The sequence below is a fragment of the Ranitomeya variabilis genome, chromosome 6 (genome assembly GCF_051348905.1).
Source record: "Ranitomeya variabilis isolate aRanVar5 chromosome 6, aRanVar5.hap1, whole genome shotgun sequence".
In the NCBI taxonomy this organism is placed as follows: Eukaryota; Metazoa; Chordata; class Amphibia; order Anura; family Dendrobatidae; genus Ranitomeya; species Ranitomeya variabilis.
Window position 1 is genome coordinate 137,281,216 of NC_135237.1, and position 21,240 is coordinate 137,302,455.

The following is a 21,240-nucleotide window of genomic DNA, read 5'->3' on the forward strand; positions in this document are numbered from 1 at the left end:
TCCCTTTTGTGTTATCTCAGTTATGTGTCCGGGCATTGGCTTCATTGGAAACAATTGGACCCTTCATGTGTGGGATGAAGAAACGGTCGGACATGATTGGAATAGCTTGTGAGGCTCTCAATAGGATGTTCCAGAAGGAGCAAACGGAGTTGGTGGCACAAGTGAGAACACGTCTGTTATAGATGCTTGTTGTGACTATATGAGCTCCTTAGTTGTACATTTCTTTAATAGTGTGTGTGCCATTGTTACATAGTCTTGCTAACCTTTGCTTCATAAACACTAGACATGTAACCACTTTCTAACACCAGACTAGAACAGAACGGGATGCTAACTGCTTAAAAGTACTTGTTCACTTGTTTTTTAGTGTTCAGCGCTATTGTACGTAATTTAAAAGTGTGATAAATGCATTTGTGTCATAAATAATGCAAATTTACTTTGGAGCTGCACTGCTTACTAGTAAAATATGGTCTGTTATCAAAGTCCCCATCTAACTAAACTTCTAGCACAGTCTTTTCGGGGGCAAAATGAAAGGAGAAAAAGTGAACCCTTGCATGTAATGACTTCTGTATTCCCCTTTAGCAGCTCTCACCTCCACCAAATGTTTTCTGCATCAGAAAAGCTTTGCACAACTTTAACAGTTTGCACACGTTAAGTATTTGGTGCTCACATTTCTGCACCGTTTCTGCATCTCTTGGCAGGAAAAATGCACATTTTTACTCGCTTTTTTTACTTGTTTTTTTCACAGATTTTTCCCCACTTATTAGTATGAGTGAAATCTGCAGCAAAAACTCTGAAAGAATTGACGTACAGCAGATTTAAATCTGCACCAAATCTGCAAGTCAAAAATAAGCATTGTGTGCATGAGGCTTCAGGATTCTCATTCACTTTGCTGGCATCAGGAAATATTTCAAGTTTTGTGATAAATCTGCACTGAAAAAACCACAGCAAAAACTCAGTGTGTGCACACAACCCAAGGCGACTCTTCAACTTAGGACTGAAAAGTGACTGCATTTCTCATCTATGAGCACCAGGTGCCATCCACTTACCTCCCACTGCCTCCTCCGATCAGATCTGCTTTTCGTTCTTCCAAGATGACCCCCGCATTATGTCGAAATCACACCTCTCTTTCCTCTAATGTGGGATAGGCAAGGCAGTCTTTTAGACTTACCATTGCACTACCTATGCCAGTGTGACAGTCATTTAGAAAGCGGGAGAAAAAAAGAACGCCAATCTGAGCAGAGGAGGTAGCGGAAGGCAAATGCAGGGCACCAGGTATGGTGACAATAGAGGAGAAATATATCTTCACCTTTCAGTCTCAAGGAGGAGTGTTGGTTTAATCATTTTATTTCTATAGTGCCAACATATTCCGCAGCTCTTTACAATTAAGCTTTAAGGGGGAATTTTTGATCACTGCTTCCCGCAAATGTGTCCAGAGTTCTTTCTAAAGGTTGCATTTAAAAGGCAGCAAACCTTTATATTTGGTAGATTATAGGCTGGGGGTTAGTGTTTTTTTTCTGTCCATGTAAATACAAAAAAAAATCTCATGTCAAAATTGATAAGTATATAATATAATTTATGTCTTCCAGGCACTTAAAGCTGATCTAGTTTCATATTTACTAAGGTTGCTTGAAGGACAAGGCCTTGAGAACCTAGAAAGTCCTGCCGCCACAAAGGCTCAGATAGTTAAAGCATTGAAGTCAATGACTCGTAGCCTACAGTATGGGGAACAAGTGAGTACTCTCCCACAATAATGTAATGCATGCACCTGCCTATATTCGTCAGAAATAAAAATGATTCTGTATTTTCTAGGTAAATGAAATTCTGTCTCGATCCTCTGTATGGAGTGCCTTTAAAGATCAGAAACATGACTTGTTCATTTCTGAATCACAAACCGCAGGATACCTCACTGGTAAGCAGTCCTCTCTCACTGGGGAATCGGCTTCTTTATAATATATTGTTTTTATTCACAGGAAATGACGACTATCTTTGTAAATACAGGGCAACTTGTATTGTCACAGATTTATTGCCTGTACTGCAGACCAAAGCTGCATTCAAAATGTACCTTATCTCTATGTGCCCTATGGGGGGGTATGGATACCTTGGAGGGGTATCCCTCACTTAAGACCTCCTCTATTACACTGATCTGCTGTGAGAAGCTGTTTTCAGGAAAAAAACAAACAAAAAAAACCCACCTGTGCAGATGAAAATAACAGATGGCTGTGACACAGGCTATTACTCCCAGCGAGTGGAATATGTTCCTACAATGAACAGGATTACACCTTAGCTATGTTGCATGGCTGCTACTCCCTTTCCTATTTTTATATGCATGGTTTTCTTCATTTAGGTTCTGTCCATAAAAATGTTAAACTGTGGATTTTTTGTTTTAGACTAACATATTTTTAAAAACGAAATTGTCGCTCTTACCAACCTTTAACGGTGTATTCTCAAGTTATGAAATGGCTTTAATTCCTTAGACAGAATGAAAATAAGCAAGTTTGCTATTGACTTGCTTTTTCTATCTGCTGCTATTATCTTGCAATATGAGCTTTTATCTTTCATTGTGTACAGCTGGTTTCCATGGAGCTCGGCACCTACAGCCTGCCCAGATTCTGGCCGAGCGTGCTTTCAGAGCAGGTCTGTTAATCATGGCTCTCACTGTCTGGAGCTGTGTGTGTGTCTAGATGCCCTGTAATCTCTATATGAAGATATAGTTATAACAGTGCAGACTAAAGAACCAACCATTGATGGCTGAATGTGATCAAGCAGAACTTGTGATGAGCCTTTTAGTTCCTTAGTTCCACTAATATTACAGTTCTGCTACTCACATAACTGTAACTCGAGGAGGAGAGCCCGCACTGTCAGAAACCAGGGAGTAAGGAGACTGCATAACTCTGAGCTGAGAGATAACTTGAGAATACCCCTTTATAGCATAGCATCAGCTATGGGAAGCTTACCGATGGGAGTCCACACATGCCAACATTTGAAGTTTTTCTGGCTAGTATTTCAACACAAATCTGCCATTACTGCAGCAACATCCACTTCTCACATTCAGACTGTGCTGAGGATTAACATTGGATTTTAGTTCTACACATTAATATGTCTGCAACAGAATGAGCATATTCCGGATTTAGAAAGCAAGCTCATTTTATCTTTTGTAAAAGCCTATGACATATCCAATAAACAGCTGGTTAATGGATGCCACAGGTAGGCATTCATCACCACCTTACTCATGTGGGAACTTTTCATGATTATATGTTTATAAGGGTTATTCCCACAATCTTACTATTGTTCACAAAGCACATTTATCGATAATATACAGCCTAAGCCCAAAGAAAGATTCTTGCACCTGTGTCTTTTTTCATCTTGATCTTGTCCCTCTATGCATCCAACGTCACATCTCTGAATGGGTGGTCCTATTCTGTCACAGTTCCCAGCAGCACATTGCTGCTTTGTGCTTTTCACTAGCACCATCTCTCTGAATTGATGGCTTAGAGCTATGCAGGAAACTAGCTCACTGATGAATGTGTATAATAGCACAGGCTTCCAGCACAGCCTTGCCATACTGTGCTGTACTCGGTTGCACTCACCACAGCTATTTGGCACATCATCAACTTAATCTAGTTTAAGAACACATTCTGCTCTTCTGTATGCTCTTGAACGCAATTATACCTAATAGATATACTTTTCTGCCATCTACATCAGCATAGCTGCATACATGTGTTAGCATCATTGCTCCAGTTAGCTGGTTTGCAGCCGAGATGAATTGCCCTGTGCTCTGCTTTACTCTGCCGGCACAATGGAGTTTGTAATAACTAGGCACACCAGAGCTTACACAACCGGAGCTGGGCTGTGTTTAATGCTGGATGCTGACACATTTATGTGACAGATGCTTCTTTGTAGATGCATATAATAGAGGAATATCTTCTACCATACGCACGCTGGGTTCCTGTCACACACGAGCACCGACCTGCACCGCCGTCCGGATTCTGCCTTTTCCCCACTGCCCGGAGGCCCTTTGCCGGATTACTTTGTGTCGGAACTATTAATAGTGGGACCAGTTATTCTAGGACAGAGTACATCATATAAAACAGACTTGAGAAAGGCATGCTAGCCGAAACGTAAAAATTTTTTTGGATGTCTGTGTTTACCATTTTACTCTGATTTTTTCCTTTGGAACTTTAAAATAAATCTGAAATAAATTCCTTTTTTGACTTGAAAAATCAATTTTATTCTTTGGAGTCTTAATGAGTGCCGGAGTTCATCTATATATTATACTATTTTTCTCCTGAGCACCGAGCGCATATACTGTGAGCACCCCATAATTTTTTGAATATTTTTACATTTTTTTGAATACTTTACGAGACCAAACAGTGCACAGAAGAATAAGGTGTATTCTAAATGTAGTATACTTTGTCATTGGAACCATAGCACAGCTGAGCTATGCTGGAAGCCATTTGAAAGCATTTGTACTGACTGCACATGTTTGACCAGGAGCTGTGAAACCACAACAAATCTGATGCAATGGCAACTCAAGGGTTAAATAGAGCCTTGAGGTGCATCCTAAGAACGGGCAATGTGTGCAAAATGGGACAGATTTAACCATGGGTTATATTGTCATAAATGAATAACTATAAATGTGCATTATTATAAGACCCGCATTGTGATTTTGGGAATAACCCTATAAATGGAGACAAATGGGCTGTGCATGATCATAGAACTTTTGTAGAATTATAAAGTTCCTCAATACAAATCCAGGCAGATCTCTACCATGAAGAATTTCTTCCCCGATGAAGCTTTCCTCAGAATGGATCCATGACGTCAGGTTACTGTGGGTGAAGCACTATAGCATATCTTTCTAGATCTCAGAGCTGCACCAAACCAATCAATTTTGGCCAAAAGAGATGGTATTATACTCAAGAAAAAAACAAGTAGTAGACCCTAGATAAGAAGGCACCACCAAAGTATCTGTATATTAAATATTAATATTGGTAATTGAAAGCTGTACAACTCTAAAACAGAGCACATGCACGGCATGCTGACATAACCCTCTATGTGGAATGTTTTGCAAATGATCAATTTCTGAGTTTAAAGAATGTTTGGATAATTCTGGCATAAAAACATGCTGCTATAAAGTGGTCTTCCTGGAAATAGGTATGTCTTCGAGGGTAGGAGGGTTTTGGATATAATAGAAATCTTGACTTCGATCAAGTTGCTATTAGTCGGCCTCTGTACCTCATGGGAGGAGATTTATACTGGGATAGAGAGGAGGAGTTTTCCATTGTAACCAATCATATTCCAGCTCTCTACTTCTTTGGAGGCAGAGTGGTTAGAGGGAATTTGTAAGATCAATCCTCACCTAAAACTTATGAAACCTTAATATCTTCTATCTTTTGCTGCATTCCCGAGTGATTAGCATTTTAATTAATATGCAAATTAGTTAAGTGGCGCTTAAGGGGCAACTGCCTCTAGAGCTGGTTGCCAGGCACCAGCCTGTTTAGCTTTACTGATACAGTGGCTCACTGCCTGATCTCCTCGCCTGCCTTATGACATAAATTAAATTAAAAAGACTGGTGCTGGGGAGGCTAAGGCTCTGAAAGTGATCTGTTACACCCAGAGCACTTAACATGTTATTTGCATATAAATTACAATGTTAATTACTCTGTAATGCAGCAACAAGTTATAAAGGGTCCATGCATTTTGCTTTCAAGACCTGCATGCCCTTATCTGCTTTTTGAAGGACCGATTCCCTTTAAAAGAGCAGGAAAACCACTTTAAACAACTATTTCTATGTTTACCTCTGCAAACCCTGTATTTCATTCTTATTATGGCTTTCGCACACTTTTCTGGCATTTTCAGGACATACTGCCAATTGCTGTTGTGACAATGAGCTGCTGGACCAGAAGGGTTGTCTTGTCTTGTTTTTAATCTGGCAGCTCCATCCGTATGTGTACAAATAACGGCCAGGTCCTCAGCTATATTAATCTTCAGGGCTGCCTGTTTTTGAAATGGCTGTGTGTGGACAGGCATTATCAAAAAGACTCTTCCAAAGGAACAACTGCAAGAATTTGCGTGCCATGAAAAGTTTTCTTGCAAATGTCCATTAAGATGAGCATGGGACTTGTACTCCTTTATGCTTGTTGCTGTCTGCTTCCTTCCTAACTTCTTCCCTTGCCTTTTACTTTTCTTTTCTTCCTTCAGGTGTCTCTCCTTCCCTTCTTACTGGTAGCAGCCCCCTTCATCTCAGAAGTGGGCTTTAGATGCTTTCTTCCAGGCAGCTTGCTATCTGCTGTGTAGCTCTGTAACACAGGTACAATGCTTGTTGCACCTGCTGCATTCTTGCATCTTGTGCTCAGTCATGACTGTATGTACATAATTCCACCACCACCGCCCTCCTTTCTGTTGTGTTGAGTCTCCATAATTTACATTATTACAATGTTCTATTCAATGTTTCTCAGATCTAGTCCTCCAGAAAACACCGAGCTGCTGATGTTCTTGCACAAATTAAAGCCCCAGTGTGTTACCAGCATCCTGAATTCTTGTTTTCACCTACATCTGCTGTCAGGGTACAGTTCCCGTACACATTAGATTGACATTAAAAGGATTTTGTCAGTAGAAAATGACAGTTCAAACAAAGCACAGCACCTTATAGGGGACATAGCTCTAATAAAAAATTGTTCTATAGGTGTCTAAATCTGTTGCCATGTTTGCCAGAAATTGTTGTTTATTCTAATATGCTGATGAGGTGCTTGATATAGCCTTTTTCGAGGCCAAGCATGTCCCCTACAAGGTAAAGTGCTTTGTTTTGAACAGTCTTTTTGTGCTGACAGACTCCCTTCAATGTAATGTGGTTGAGCAGCTTAAAGAGCATCTGGAACGCTGGAAAAATTCCAGAGGTTAAAGAAGATCAAAATATGACCCTTTCTGAAATATATACAATTATTTAAATTTAAAAATGTCTCTAATTTCATAACAAAAGCTTTGCCCATTTAAGGAGGGAGACTTAAATTTAGCTCCTTACTGTCTCCCTATTCTGACAGATTGTAAGACTTCCCGTCTCAGAGCTGGGAGTTACCACTGTGTGGGTAGACTGTGCAGTCATGCTCCATGTGATTATAGGAGAGAAGGAGAATAGAAGCCTCTACATCTCCCCAATAGCAGATTAACCCTTCACAAGCTCCTAAGTCCTCTTGTAGTAGACTAACCCTTTAGAAAGTAGCCATGTACTTTTCTGGCAGGTTAACCCTTTACCAGCAGCTCTGCCCCTCTTCTTTAACTGTGCTGCAAAGACACAGCTTATTACCCAGCTCATTTTTGTCTGATTTTTCTTTTGGCTAATTTGCAGGGCATTGGAATGCATCGGTGACTTATTTCACCACATTTCTACTTTTGCATTTGGCCAAAAGCTAAATCGATTTGTTCACCCTTAATCTTGACCAGATCTGAGTACAAGGCTCCACTTACCCTAATGGGTCCTATAGAAATAAAATCTCAAAACGTAATGAGTTCCAAATGAGGGACACATCTATTAATGCAATGTTGAATATCTGCCGTATATTGCTGTGATGCATCTGACACCAGTATCTTTTACCTTGTAAAGCAGGCTATTTACATGAACGTCTGTTTGCTGTCAGTTTTCATGTGCAACTTGCATCAGCATTTCCCAATGTCATTAATGAGTTTTCCAAATTCCCTACATGTGCCATAAATGTATCAGGTTTTATTTTCACAGAGCTGCCACTTTCCATTTTGATTACAGACGAGAGGTCTCTGGCATAAGCCATCATATCTTAAGTAAAGTTGTGTCTGTATCACCTATGATTGACTTCCTTGGTTACACCAAGTGATGCCCATACGGACAATTTTATGGGGTTTTACCTTAAAAAAAAAAAAAAAAAAAAAAAAGCTTTGATTATTTTTTTTACACTACTGTCCATATCCATGCTGTAACCTAGCATATATATTTATTTTTAGATCACCATCAGTTCCATTGTGCTGTACTTGTCAAATGGGGTACCATACAAAATAAAAATATCAATTACAGTGACCAAACTGACAATGACAGACTGGTACAGAGGGGAGAGGGCCCGGACGTCTTGGGGCACAGAATTCCAGAGGATGGGGGATATTCTGGAGAAATTTGGGAGAATACAAGGCGGTCTTTAGAGGACCAGAGATTACATGTGTGAAGATATCGGGAGATTAGTTTGGTGATATGTGGAAGAGACAGATTATGGATGGCTTTGTAGGTCAATGTTAGTTTGAACTGGATATGTTGGGGGGGTTGGGAGCCAATGAAGGGATTTGCAGAGGGCAGAAACAGAGGAGGAGAGAGGTGGATTAGTTGGATAGCAAAGTTAAAGGGGTATTCCCATCTCCAAGATCCTATCTCAATATGTAGTAGGTGTAATAATAATAATATTAGCAAATATCTCCAATTTGAAATGTAGTATAGTTCTTCTGATTCGCTATTTCACTCATCCCACATGCAGGACATTGCAGTAGCTTAGGTATCTATGGTACAACCACTAACAACTAACTGTTATTATATGTGTGGTTGTAACCATGGATACCTGACCTACTGCAAGGTCCTTAAATTACAAAAATTAAAATGGGCAGATGTAAAAGTTTGGGTACCCTGCATGGTTCTTGTTTGAGGGCTTTTCATCCATTCTTCCTTGGAAAATTCCAGTTCTGTGAGATTCCTCGGTCGTCTTGCATGCACTGCTATTTTGAGGTGTAGTCACAGATTTTCAATGATGCTCAGATTAGGGGACTGTGAGGGCCATTGTAAAATCTTCAGCTTGCCCCTTTTGGGGTAGTCTACAGTGGATTTTGATGTGTGCTCAGGATTATTATCCATTTATAGAAGCCATCCTCTTTTCTACTTAAGCTTTTCTTCAGATAGTGTTATGTTTGCATCAAGAATTCGTTGAAATTTCATTGAATCCATTCTTCCCTCTACAAGTGAAATGTTCCCCATGCCATTGGTTGAAACACAACCCCAAAGCATGATTGATCCATCCCCATGCTTAATGGTTTGCGAGATGTTCTTTTCCTGAAACTTTATGCTCTTTTTTTCTCCACACATACCTTTGATCATTGTGGCCAACAAGTTCTATTTTAACCTCTTTAGTCCATAGGACTTGTTTCCATAATACATCAGACATGTTTAGAAGTTCTTTTGCTTACTTCTGATACTGAATTTTATGGTGAGAATGCAGAAGAGATTTTCTTCTGATGACTCTTCCATGAAGGCCATATTTGTGCAGTTGTAATTTCTTAATTAGATTCTGAACTGAGGAAAGGGCAACTTGAAAACACTTTGCTATCTTATTATAGCCTTCTCCTGCTCTGTGGGCCTCCACCATTTTCATTTTCAGAGTGCTAGGCAGCTGCTTAGAAGAACCGATGGCTACTGTTTTAGGCCCAAGGTTAGAGGAGGCTGGGTTTTTATAAAGCTGGGAAATTTCCACAACCTTGCCTTTCCTAACTATGATTGTGATCAAGCCGTAACCCAAACAGCCTAATTAATGTCTGAAACTTTGGTCAATGTTATCTGAGCACTCAAATCTCCAATGGTGCCCAAATTTTTGCATCTGCTCATTTTCCTTTTTTAGAATTTTTAAAATGTAAAAAATTATTTATTATTATAGCGTAATTTATTCCATGACACTTTACATGTGAAAAGGGGTATAAATAGCAAAAAAAAGTACAATAATCTTGAACAAGGAGACTAGGTCACGAATGTACCGTATTTTTCGGACTATAAGACGCACTGGACTATAAGACACACCCAGGTTTTAGAGGTGGAAAATAGGGAAAAAAATATTTGAAGCAAATAAAGTGGTAAAATATTTAATAACATAAATAACATACTATTATATGTGTTGTTATTATATATAATAGTATGTTATTATGTTGGAAGCTACGGGAAGAAGATGGTGCTGCGGGAACAGTGTGGTGTCTGTAAAGTACTATATGAAGGCGCTGGAGGGTGAGTATAAGAATGGGGGCACAGGGCTTATATTTAAAGCACCACTCCAGCACTGAAAAATAACACTGGAGTGCTGCTTTAAGATCCCATGGGAGAACTATAACTCCCAGCCTGTCCTGCAGATCCTATGACATGCTGGGAGTTATAGTTCACCACAGTAGTGTCATTGTGCTTTATTGTGTGTTGTAAAGACTAACATTTTACCGTAATTTAGTTGTTCAGGCTGTGCAGGTCCTGCAGCCAGCCAGCCACACTGTGGTGAGGTAAAAAGCAGGGGCACCCCATGACTGCACACACAGAGCCCTCCCTCTTGTTGCCTCTCCACAGGTAATAAGTGGAAGCTTGCAGATTCTAGTGCCATGTCTGAAGGACCTGTGATGACATCAAGAAGAGGGAGGGCTCTGTGCTGCCATGTGATGCTCCAGCCGGCCCACTTCATGACATCACACAGGTCCTTATGCCTCAGCATCCAGCACAGCCAGGCAGGTATGGTATGCAGCGATCTTGTGTCTCCCCTGGCCCCTGCTGCTGCCCCCTCCTCCACTGGACACAGATCTCCCCAGCTGCTGCAGGAATCCAGCGCTGAGGAAACCATGTGTGTTTCAGTGAAGGACTATTCATGTGCTGCTCACTGCTCAGCTGACAGGTGGGCAGGGAAGCGGCTAATGAATATTCACTGCACTTTAATCATCGGAACCACATGGTTTCCCCAGCACTGCAACCAGGGAGCGGGGACACTTTTCTGCCTCCTGTGAGTGGGATCCCACTCGTGGCTGCCCCCTTCCCACATGTTACATCTGGACCATAAGACGCACCCACACTTTCCTCCCAAATTTGGAGGGAAAAAAGTGGGTCTTATGGTCCAAAAAATATGGTATGTAGGAGACAGGTTGTGGATGGCTTTGTATGCCAATGTTAAGGTTTTGACAGGAGAGGCTGGGGAATACCAGGGCGATGAGTGGATTGGTTGGGCAGCAGAGTTTAGGATAGCTAAAGGAGTGCAGGGGAGAGGGGAGGCCACAGAGCAGGAGGTTGCAGTAGTCAAGGCAGGAGATGAGTGCATGCACTAGTGTTTTTGCAGATTCCTTGGATGAGGAATGTGCGCATCCGGGAAATATTTTTGAGTTGGAGTCAGAAGGAAGTGGAGAGGACTTAGAGGTGTTATTTGAAAGATAGATCAGAGTCAAGGCTGTCAGAGGATTGTGGATTGTGATGCCAAAAAGATTTTTAATTTTTTTTTATTTTTTTTTATCGTGTGAAAGTGAATAAAATATAAAAAACATTGTAGAGATTGGATGACACTGTAATCGTACTGACTTGTAAAATTAAGTTAGCATTTCAAGTTGTGTCACATGGCGAATGATGTAATTGAAAATTATTCATGAATTACTATTTTTTTTGGAACGTTGCCTCCCTTAAAATATAATAAAGAGTAATCAAGAAGTCTAACGAATTCCAAAATGGTATAATTAATTTTATTTGGCAAAAGGCACTATCTTATAAAAATAAGTCATCGTTCTCATTTAAGAATTTGTGGAATATTCTTCATAACCTCCCAAACCCTGTGCTGCAGTTCTGTTTCAATGCCCAGTTTATGCTCTTTTAAAAGCTTGTTTCAACTGCTGCTTGGCAGGATCCATACTCTTCATACAGTGTTTATTGGAATTCTGGGTGGAAAGGTTGGGAGCACAGAGATTCAGATAGGCAAAGTCCCATACGCAGACTACTTTAATATGGTGTATGACTCTTGGTGAGCAGCAATTATAAGCTGCTTCTAAAGAATCGATGACTGGTCAATAAAACAGCACTGCAGCAAAGTATTTGTGAAAGTAAGAACAAAATAAGTATATTACAAAAAATGGTAAATTTGCATTTCATGGAGGTTGTCTCTTCAGAGAGGAAGAGGACTAGACCTCTAGTGCCACCTATTGGAAGTAGCAATCCTAAAAGTCAATGTCGACCCTTTAACGAGCCTTGCCACATGACTTAGGATAAAAGCGTGTGACATTAAGCATGTCGAGATGAGGAGACTTAAAGCCGCAATGCTCCTCTGGGAAATATGCAAATTGTCTCTTCAGAGAGGAAGAGGACTAGAACTCTAGCGCCACCTATAGGAAGTAGCAATCCTAACAGTCAGTCGAGCCTTGCTGCATGACTAAAAAAATCATGTTCACGACGTCTGAACGCGGCCTAAGCTCTGTGTGAAGGTGACATCGTATGCGGACATTTTTATTATCTACTGATATAAGTGAGGAGGAGTTTCCATTTTCAGGAAAGTGGATTCCAGACACTCTAAAATACCTAAATTAACAAAAAAGCCAATACTCTCCCTTCCCCAGTCCATCACCAGCTTTCTGCGGCTGCTTGGCTCTTGGTGTGTTGGCTGCAGCAGTATTCTCACGTTGCCAGTGTGCATCACCACTTTAGCCAATCACTGAGCTTAGCAACTATGCCGTGGTAGTCAGTCATTGGCTATAATGTTGATTGATGTCTCTTCTGCAGCCAAAACATGGCACAGAGGTTATGCTGGATATTAGGAGGGTGAGTACATGCTTTATTTTTGGGGTGTTTAACAGTGTTTGGGTTCTGTTTTCCTGGAAATGGAACAACCCTTTAAGTTTTCCGTGGAACTGCATACATATTGGCAAATGCTGATTGTTGGTTTTTTTTCCGATTTTTGCAATGTCACTTTCATCTTTCCTTCCCATTGGAAAATATTGAAGTAGTGGCTACCTTTTAATTTTACACTGACTCACTATCTAGTCTTAATTATAAATCATCTCTATACGACAGATGAATATTTCTGTAGAATGTTTGTTATAACTAATCGTACATAAAACTAACCTGTTCTTTGTAATTTGTTCAGGACCTGGCGTTGCTGGCTACCTTACTGCAGGGTCTTCATCCACGGTTATGCCCAACATGCCACCTCCGGTGGACCATGAAGTAGGAGATCTTGGTTAGTCAACACAGATGTTTCACCAATGAAGTCTCAAAAGGAAGAACTGCTTCATGTTGCACGAGGAAAAGTGCTGTAAACCTTTTCCTTCCCCCCAGGGTTGATGCAAAGGACTTTACTTTCTGCCTTCCTTGTTTTAAGACAAAGTGTTATTCCTTTTTGTAATAAATATATTTTTATTTAGGGATAAAAAAAAAATGAAAAATACATGGATTTGTGATCCTGATAAAGCATCACTAAGTAACATACACATAAAAGCACTCTGTGAATCAGCCGTCTGGTTACACGACCTGTTCTGTTGTCTTTCCTTTTGTATGTAAGCACATTCTGTTCCTTTGTATTTGTTTACAAGACTGTGAATCAAAGTAATAATCTCCCTATTCTAAGTTTTATATTCCAAGAATCGGCAAAGCCGTGGTCTAGAATGAATGGGCAATGCCGCTCTCTGCCATTTTGGAAGTGGTTGGGCGTACAAAGTATGAAATCCCAATAGTGATCAGTCTGTGAACTGTGTCCTTTACGATTCGTTAACACTGTCCTCTCGGAAATGAAGAGAAGATGATATTCCCATGTACAGCATAGCTTTACCAAATAATAAATAAAAGTGAATATCAAAATGTCAGCTTGTTATGTAAGAACCTAATGTATTAGTGACTTGATTCCTACATTATTCCCCAATATATACAGCTTTCTATGAATGTACATTATACAGATCATTCATCCCTGTACAGAAAATTTTAAGAAAATAAAGGGAAATGATGACCTAACTAGAATTTGTCAGATGCTGCCATGTTGCCTACACATTTTTATATTAAAACTATGATTCTGTTGTACATAGTATTTATTGCCACATATGAAATCCCTTACCATATAAAAGCTTAAGGAATTTATTTTTTGGACATAATTTTGTGTGATACTGTATTGATGGTTGGCAATATTTGGAACTTAAAGCGTATCTGTTTTTACATAAACTTTGTAGAAAAGTATGGTCTTGCTACAGTTATCCCCTGCAAGTAAAAGGGTTGTTCGGCTTTAGTCTCCAAGTTTGCAGTCAGTCTGTGACTTCACATCGCGTGTTTTGCGTACTGTTAGAATTCTGCGGAGCCCAGAGCTGCGGTTATGTGACTGTAAGTATGTGATTTGCATACATATGGTCATGTGTGTACTAGATTCATGCAGCCTCACTCAATGCAAGTGTATTGGGCGAGGTTGGACACATCTAGTCTTAATATGGCTGAAAGTAAGCAAATTGCACATTTGCAGTTAACTGACTGCCGTTCTTGGCACCTGAGTGTCCTCACAGCGTGCAGTGTGTGTGATGTGATGATTCAGATGTCTGTAGTCACATAGTGACTGTAGACTTGTATACTAAGGCTGGATTCCCCCATTAACACTGGTTTTGGTGCATATACTGGTCTAATATGTCCAAGAATTTTTCTGTTTTTCATACTCTGACATTTCTCTTCATCCTTCTATCGGTGCTATTGGAGCTGGAACTTCCTTCCCCTCTCTTCACAGCATGCATGACCTGTCTGCTTTGAAGTAAAGGTTTCTCTGTTATGCCTGTATGCAGTGTGAAAGACAGGAGCGCCAGAGGAGAGAGATAAAGACCTGCTCTCACTGTCTGTAATCCGTCTGTGTCTCTAGGGACAGAGAACACTTAAGACAGTGGACAGTTAGGGTACTGTCACACAGTACCATTTTGATCGCTACGACGGTACGATTCGTGACGTTCTAGCGATATCGTTACGATATCGCAGTGTCTGACACGCAGCAGCGATCAGGGATCCTGCTGAGAATCGTACGTCGTAGCAGATCGTGTGGAACTTTCTTTCGTCGCTTGATCACCCGCTGACATCGCTGGATCGTTGTGTGTGACAGCGATCCAGCGATGTGTTCGCTTGTAACCAGGGTAAACATCGGGTAACTAAGCGCAGGGCCGCGCTTAGTAACCCGATGTTTACCGTGGTTACCAGCGTAAACGTAAAAAAACAAACAGTACATACTTACATTCCGGTGTCTGTCCTCCAGCGTCTCAGCTTCTCTCCACTGTGTGAGCGTCTGCCAGCCGGAAAGCACAGCGGTGACGTCTGACGTCACCGCTGTGCTTGCCGGCTATGGCGCTTACACAGTGGAGAGAAGCAGAACGCCGGGGACAGACACCGGAATGTAAGTATGTACTGTTTGTTTTTTTACGTTTACGCTGGTAACCACGGTAAACATCGGGTTACTAAGCGCGGCCCTGCGCTTAGTTACCCGATGTTTACCCTGGTTACCGGGGACTTCGGCATCGCTCCAGCGCCGTGATTGCAACGTGTGACCGCAGTCTACGACGCTGGAGCGATAATCATACGATCGCTGCGACGTCACGGATCGTGCCGTCGTAGCGATCAAAATGGTACTGTGTGACAGTACCCTAACTTACACCTAGTGGCTGGTACATTGGAGGGATTTTCTGGGAGTAATACAACATGATTTTTAAGTTGTGATTTCAGTTTGCCTAGTTTGGATCAGGAAACCTGCAGTCAACCTGTACATTGTGATCCGAGCAGGGTCTGTGAATCTGGCCTCAGCCAGTGAGTTCAGCCATTCTGACAGATTTGAACAGTGCTAGCGTCTTTGTAAATAAAAAAAAAAAAAAAAATTACTGTGTAATTTGATGCATAGTACAGGTAGTAGTAAATATCAGCTTTATGAACACTTTTACATAACCTCATCAATTCAGTAGTATTTAACCGTGTTTAATGGGGGATGCTACTTTGTGGCTGGCGCAACCATGTGATGCTCATGGACAACACCATGACACTAAGGCTACTTTCACACTAGCGTCGTGCACTGCACGTCGCTATGCGTCGTTTTGTAGAAAAAACGCATCCTGCAAAAGTGCTTGCAGGATGCGTTTTTTCTCCATTGACTTGCATTAGCGACGCAGTGCGACGCATTGCCACACGTCGCAACCATCAGGCGATGGTTGCGTCGTGTTGCGTCGGACCGTCGCCACCAAAAAACGTTGCTTGTAACATTTTTTGGTGCGTCGTTCCCGTCTTTTCCGACCGCGCATGCGCGGCCGGAACTCCGCCCCCGCCTCCCCGCACCTCACAATGGGGCAGCGGATGTGTTGAAAAACAGCATCCGCTGCCTCCGTTGTGCGGCGCATTCACTGCTAGCGTCGGTACGTCGCAACGACGCAATTCGCCGTGCGTCGTCCGACGCTAGTGTGAAAGTAGACTAATAGAGCCTTCAAATAACCAAAATGTTCCGGGTCTGAGTAGACCCATGTTCTGCAGGTTGTCTCAGTAGGAAACACTGCAGTCGTTATGTTGGTCTAGGCCTGATGAAAAATTAAAGACCACTCCAATCACATCACCCGCCACTCGCTAGATTTAAATAGGTGCTTTCACCACTCGTAAAAAACATATCTGTTGTATTAATACCAGGGCTGCGGAAGTAGGTAAGCCAAACCTCCAACTCCTCAATTTCCCTGACTCTTACCCCACAGCACTGGTCACGACTGAGCGTGTACATAAAGTGCAGCACAGATTCATCTCCACAGCACTGATCACTACTGAGCATGTATAGAAAGTGCAGCACAGATTCATCTCCCCAGCACTGGTCACTACTGAGCATGTGCATAAAGTGCAGCACAGATTCATCTCCACAGCACTGGTCACTACTGAGCATGTGCATAAAGTGCAGCACAGATTCATCACCACAGCACTGGTCACTACTGAGCATGTACATAAAGTGCAGCACAGATTCATCTCCACAGCACTGGTCACTACTGAGCATGTGCATAAAGTGCAGCACAGATTCATCACCACAGCACTGGTCACTACTGAGCATGTGCAGCACAGATTCATCTCCACAGCACTGGTCACTACTGAGCATGTGCATAAAGTGCAGCACAGATTCATCTCCACAGCACTGGTCACTACTGAGCATGTGCATAAAGTGCAGCACAGATTCATCACCACAGCACTGGTCACTACTGAGCATGTGCAGCACAGATTCATCTCCACAGCACTGGTCACTACTGAGCATGTGCATAAAGTGCAGCACAGATTCATCTCCACAGCACTGGTCACTACTGAGCATGTGCATAAAGTGCAGCACAGATTCATCACCACAGCACTGGTCACTACTGAGCATGTGCAGCACAGATTCATCTCCACAGCACTGGTCACTACTGAGCATGTACATAAAGTGCAGCACAGATTCATCTCCACAGCACTGGTCACTACTGAGCATGTACATAAAGTGCAGCACAGATTCATGTCCGATAAGTCAAGATCCTTAGATCAGGAACAGAACAGACATTTATAGGACATTTCATAACTTTCCCAAATTATTATGAAAACATTTACAGCCCATCTTGCATTGTACTATACCCAATTTATTATGTATTTTGGGAATCTTAGCTAGTCCATTTTATACTGACTACAACAAAATGGACACAGACTCCACAGCCCTGATTAATACTTAAAGGTGAAGTCCCATTTTCAGAAAGATCTGTGCTATAAACTGCGGTAGTTAGCACAAAACCAATTACTGTGCTGTCTCTCCACCACTGCCCTGGTCTCTGATATTTCTCTGCAGTGTCATTGATATCAGTGCGGCAGACAAGTGGCAGTGGGGAAGATGCCACACTGGGCCCAGGAGGGCAGGATTGCTCAGTTTGTTTTGTTATAAATAATGCTGATAGACAAAAGTTCTTTGAAACGGGACATAATCTTTAATATCACCTTCTAGATCATTTTAGAGCATCTTTCCTTAGATCCAAAAGGTCCTTAAATTGTATTGCAGTCTCCTATATGGTCTATCAGGTCATAATACGCTGCAGACTGCCTGTATAGACTGGGCACCTACCAACTATATGGTCACCGAATATTAATGACTATTGATTATAATGATGCACAACCAGCTTTACCCTCTCCTAGTATATCCTCACCCATCCCCTGCAGACTGTGAGCCCTTGCAGGCAGGGTCCTCCTTCCTTATGTACCTGTATGCCTTGGTTTTTTTGTTTTTTTTTGCTCATGTTTAATTGTACTTGTCTATATTCGCCCCTTTTCACATGTAAAGCACCATGGAAAAAATGGCGCTATAAAAATGTATAATAATAAAATAATAATGCAGTCACATTCATTTTCAGCTATATACGGTTAGTTGAGGTGGGCACGAAGGCATCATTCAACTATGTCTTGGTGCCTGCCTGCATGTATGCAGCTGAAAATACTGTCTGACAGAGAACACAGTGACTGCCTGCATCATTATAGTCAATTACCCCATCAGCGCATACATACATCTAAATCCAGTTTTTTTTTCGAGCTTTGGACATATTCTCCGATCGAGCATTTGAAAGTATGCTAAAACGCTATGTGAATATAGCCTTGCCCTTTTAATTTCTTTCTCTGCACTGGTTGTTTCTGTACATCTTTAAAGGGGTTCTCCATTTTAGGCAACTTATGCTTGCCAGAAGGGTCCCTTGACAAGCTGATCACATACTGTCCTCCACCATGCCGCAGTGTGAATTGTGTCATAGTACTTTTCCATGATATGGGGTGGTGTAGCGACATGATATTCTCTGTGAACTGGTGAGGTTTTTGTGTCCGGGCAAGTTTTTTTGGTTCAGTCCAGCCGACAGCTGTTTTATCTCTAGTTTTTGATAAGTTTCTCTGTCAGCTCTCACAAGCAGGAGGCAGGGGATAGCAGTGCAAAAGTGAATGTTACAGGATATACTGTAGAACCTGCACTCACAGATACTGTTGACAGTCGGTGTGAGGAGCATTTTATAACTAATCATTGAATCTACTTGGACCGGACAACCCCTTTAACTACATGGAGGATATAGAGAGAAACACGGCGGGAGGATTTAGTGTGTAAGAGTGGTGGCTGACAACTACTCGGAAGGATTTGCTAAGTGGCAATGTAATTCTGAATTTCACATAAAGCCAGCGGCTAACCTTTGCTAGTCTGGTGAGTACATGATGGTTCAGATGCCCATAATAAAGGGTATAGCATTACAAAGGAGCTGGGATGAAAACATCATAACATTGGCGAGTTAAAGGGAACCTGTCACCCCCCTGGCGCTTTTAACTAAAAGAGCCACCTTGTGCAGCACTAATGTTGCCATCTGCCAAGGTGGCTCTTTTAGTTGTGGTCCCTGCCAATGCTGAACTATTCGTTTTTAGAATTTGCCCGCCATACCTGTAGTTTGTCAGGGGGGCACGTCTTACCCCCCCCCCCCCCCCCAGACTCAAACGCCTCCCAGCCATCACTCAGGGCCACCAGGCGCCGCCTCCACTTCCTTCATTAATGGCCACGACGCCTGCGCTGTAAATTCCCATCATGTGATGGGAGTCGAAGGGCAGCGCAAACTGCGCATGCCTGAAAAAAAAAAAACTTACAGCGTAGGTGCCGGGGATGTTAATGAAGTGGACGCAGCGCACGGAGGCCCTGAGTGATGGCTGGGAGGCGTGTGTCTGAGGGAAAGCACATGCCCCCGGACAAACTACAGGTATGAAAGGCAAATTATAAAAATGAATATTTCAGCGTTGGCAGTAATCCCAACTAAAAGAGCCACCTTGACAGAATGCAGCATTAGTGCTGCACAAGTGGCTCTTTTAGTTAAAAACGCCTGGGGGAGGGGGGGGGGGGGTGACAGGCTCCCTTTAACATTATTGCTCAGATTCAACATTTGCATTTATTTATTTCTTTAAATTGTCTCGTTATATTAGTTGCTGTTTGACGTAAAATTCTTCAAAATGACTTTGGCACAAAGCTAAAAATTGTCTCTCTTTCCTGTGTTGAACTTAATTTGGCAACTTTTATATGAAAGAAGAAACATGTTTTGCAAAATGTAGCAACAATTGTGCCAAAATACAGATGTACTTAAAAATATATCAAGGGGTGGAACTGAAGTGGAGCTGTGCCAAATTTTGTCATTTATTTTTATTTTTTTTAAGTTGCAATTGATGAATCAGGCAAAAACATCTGGAATTTGCTATTTATTGCTGCGCATAAACCAGGAACAAAAAACGGGCAAGCACATATAAAGTAGACTTCATAAAGGGCAAAAACAGAATAATGAATTGGGTGCAAAAATAAATAAAAAAAAGTCTGCAAAATGTGGTTTTAACTTTTGGAACGCATACCTACCTCCAGAAAGGCCTGATTGTAAATGGAGAGGTGATGGAGCATGCACAACGCTCTCAATGCAGCTCGCTGAAAGGTTCAAAGATTGCAGCACAAGCATGCTGGCAAATTTGTGTTATTTCTATAGCAGCAAATTGAGAATGAGGCCCTGGTCTTGACATTTGTGGGTTCCAGGTGTGGGATCAAGAAAGGGCCATAACGTCCTCACATACAGTCTGTTGAATTCACTCCTGAGTGCGCTGAAGCTTGCAATATTTTGGAAAAAAAAATTTTTTCCAGCTTCAGCAACATGCAACTAGTAAAAACTGATGCATTTCAAACACAGTAGATGTACTTAGTCGTGGCGTAATACTAACAAACATGACACTACATAGGTCGGGTTTGTATGCACGGCAGCCAAATCTAACTTCATCATTAATATTAAATAATGCGGCGCCTGCGCATTGCAGTACTTTGCTCTGCCCTCAACAGGGCAGACAAAGTACGCCTGCGCCAGAGCCGTGGCGTAAAGAGCCGAAGAGGACGTCATGGAATGAAGATGGGAGGCGCCGGAGCGGACCGGAGACACCCATCCGACCTGACCGCACCGGGACCGCCCCTGGGTGAGTATAATCTAACGTCTTTTTCTCCTCTTTCAGGTAACATCGGGGGCCTATCTACAGCATTACAGAATGCTGTAGATAAGCCCCTGATGCCGGTGAGCTTACCTCACCAGCCATTTTGGGGGTGACAGGTTCCCTTTAAAGGTTCAGTATTGACTTTTAGGATTGCTGCTTCCAATAGGTGGCGCTAGAGGTCTAGTGTAGGGAATGAAGTAATTGTGGCAAGGAGAAGGGTACTTCATGCCTCGCCTGAGGAAAACACTGGAGTAACTGAGAAGTATATTACTAGGGGCTGGTAACATGCATGAGCGATACCCAGGGCAGGCAGACCAGGCAGTTGCCTGGGGCCCACACTCATCCAGGGGCCCCCAGCCAGTGGCATGCTGCTAATAGATCTTCCATACCTGACCTATCTATCGCAATTAACGACATCACGCTTTCCCCCGTACCAGGAGTCCGCTGCCTCGGAGTAACCCTTGACTCTGCCTTCAGCTCAAAAATATCTCCAGAATCTGTCCTTTCCTCAACTG

At 42.1% G+C, this 21,240-nt stretch overlaps 1 protein-coding gene across 3 annotated transcripts in view; it reads left to right on the forward strand.

Moving 5' to 3' along the window:
* DNAJC13 (DnaJ heat shock protein family (Hsp40) member C13) overlaps window positions 1-13,782 on the forward strand; it is a 217,204-nt gene extending 203,422 nt beyond the window's left edge. For all 3 annotated transcript variants that reach the window (XM_077269034.1, XM_077269036.1, XM_077269037.1), the window contains 4 exons: window positions 21-161; window positions 1,587-1,730; window positions 1,810-1,909; window positions 12,861-13,782. In XM_077269034.1, coding sequence (XP_077125149.1) covers window positions 21-161; window positions 1,587-1,730; window positions 1,810-1,909; window positions 12,861-12,958 — 483 coding nt within the window. In that variant the 3' untranslated portion in view covers window positions 12,959-13,782. The remainder of the gene's footprint in view (window positions 1-20; window positions 162-1,586; window positions 1,731-1,809; window positions 1,910-12,860) is intronic.
* Window positions 13,783-21,240: the final 7,458 nt, after the last annotated feature.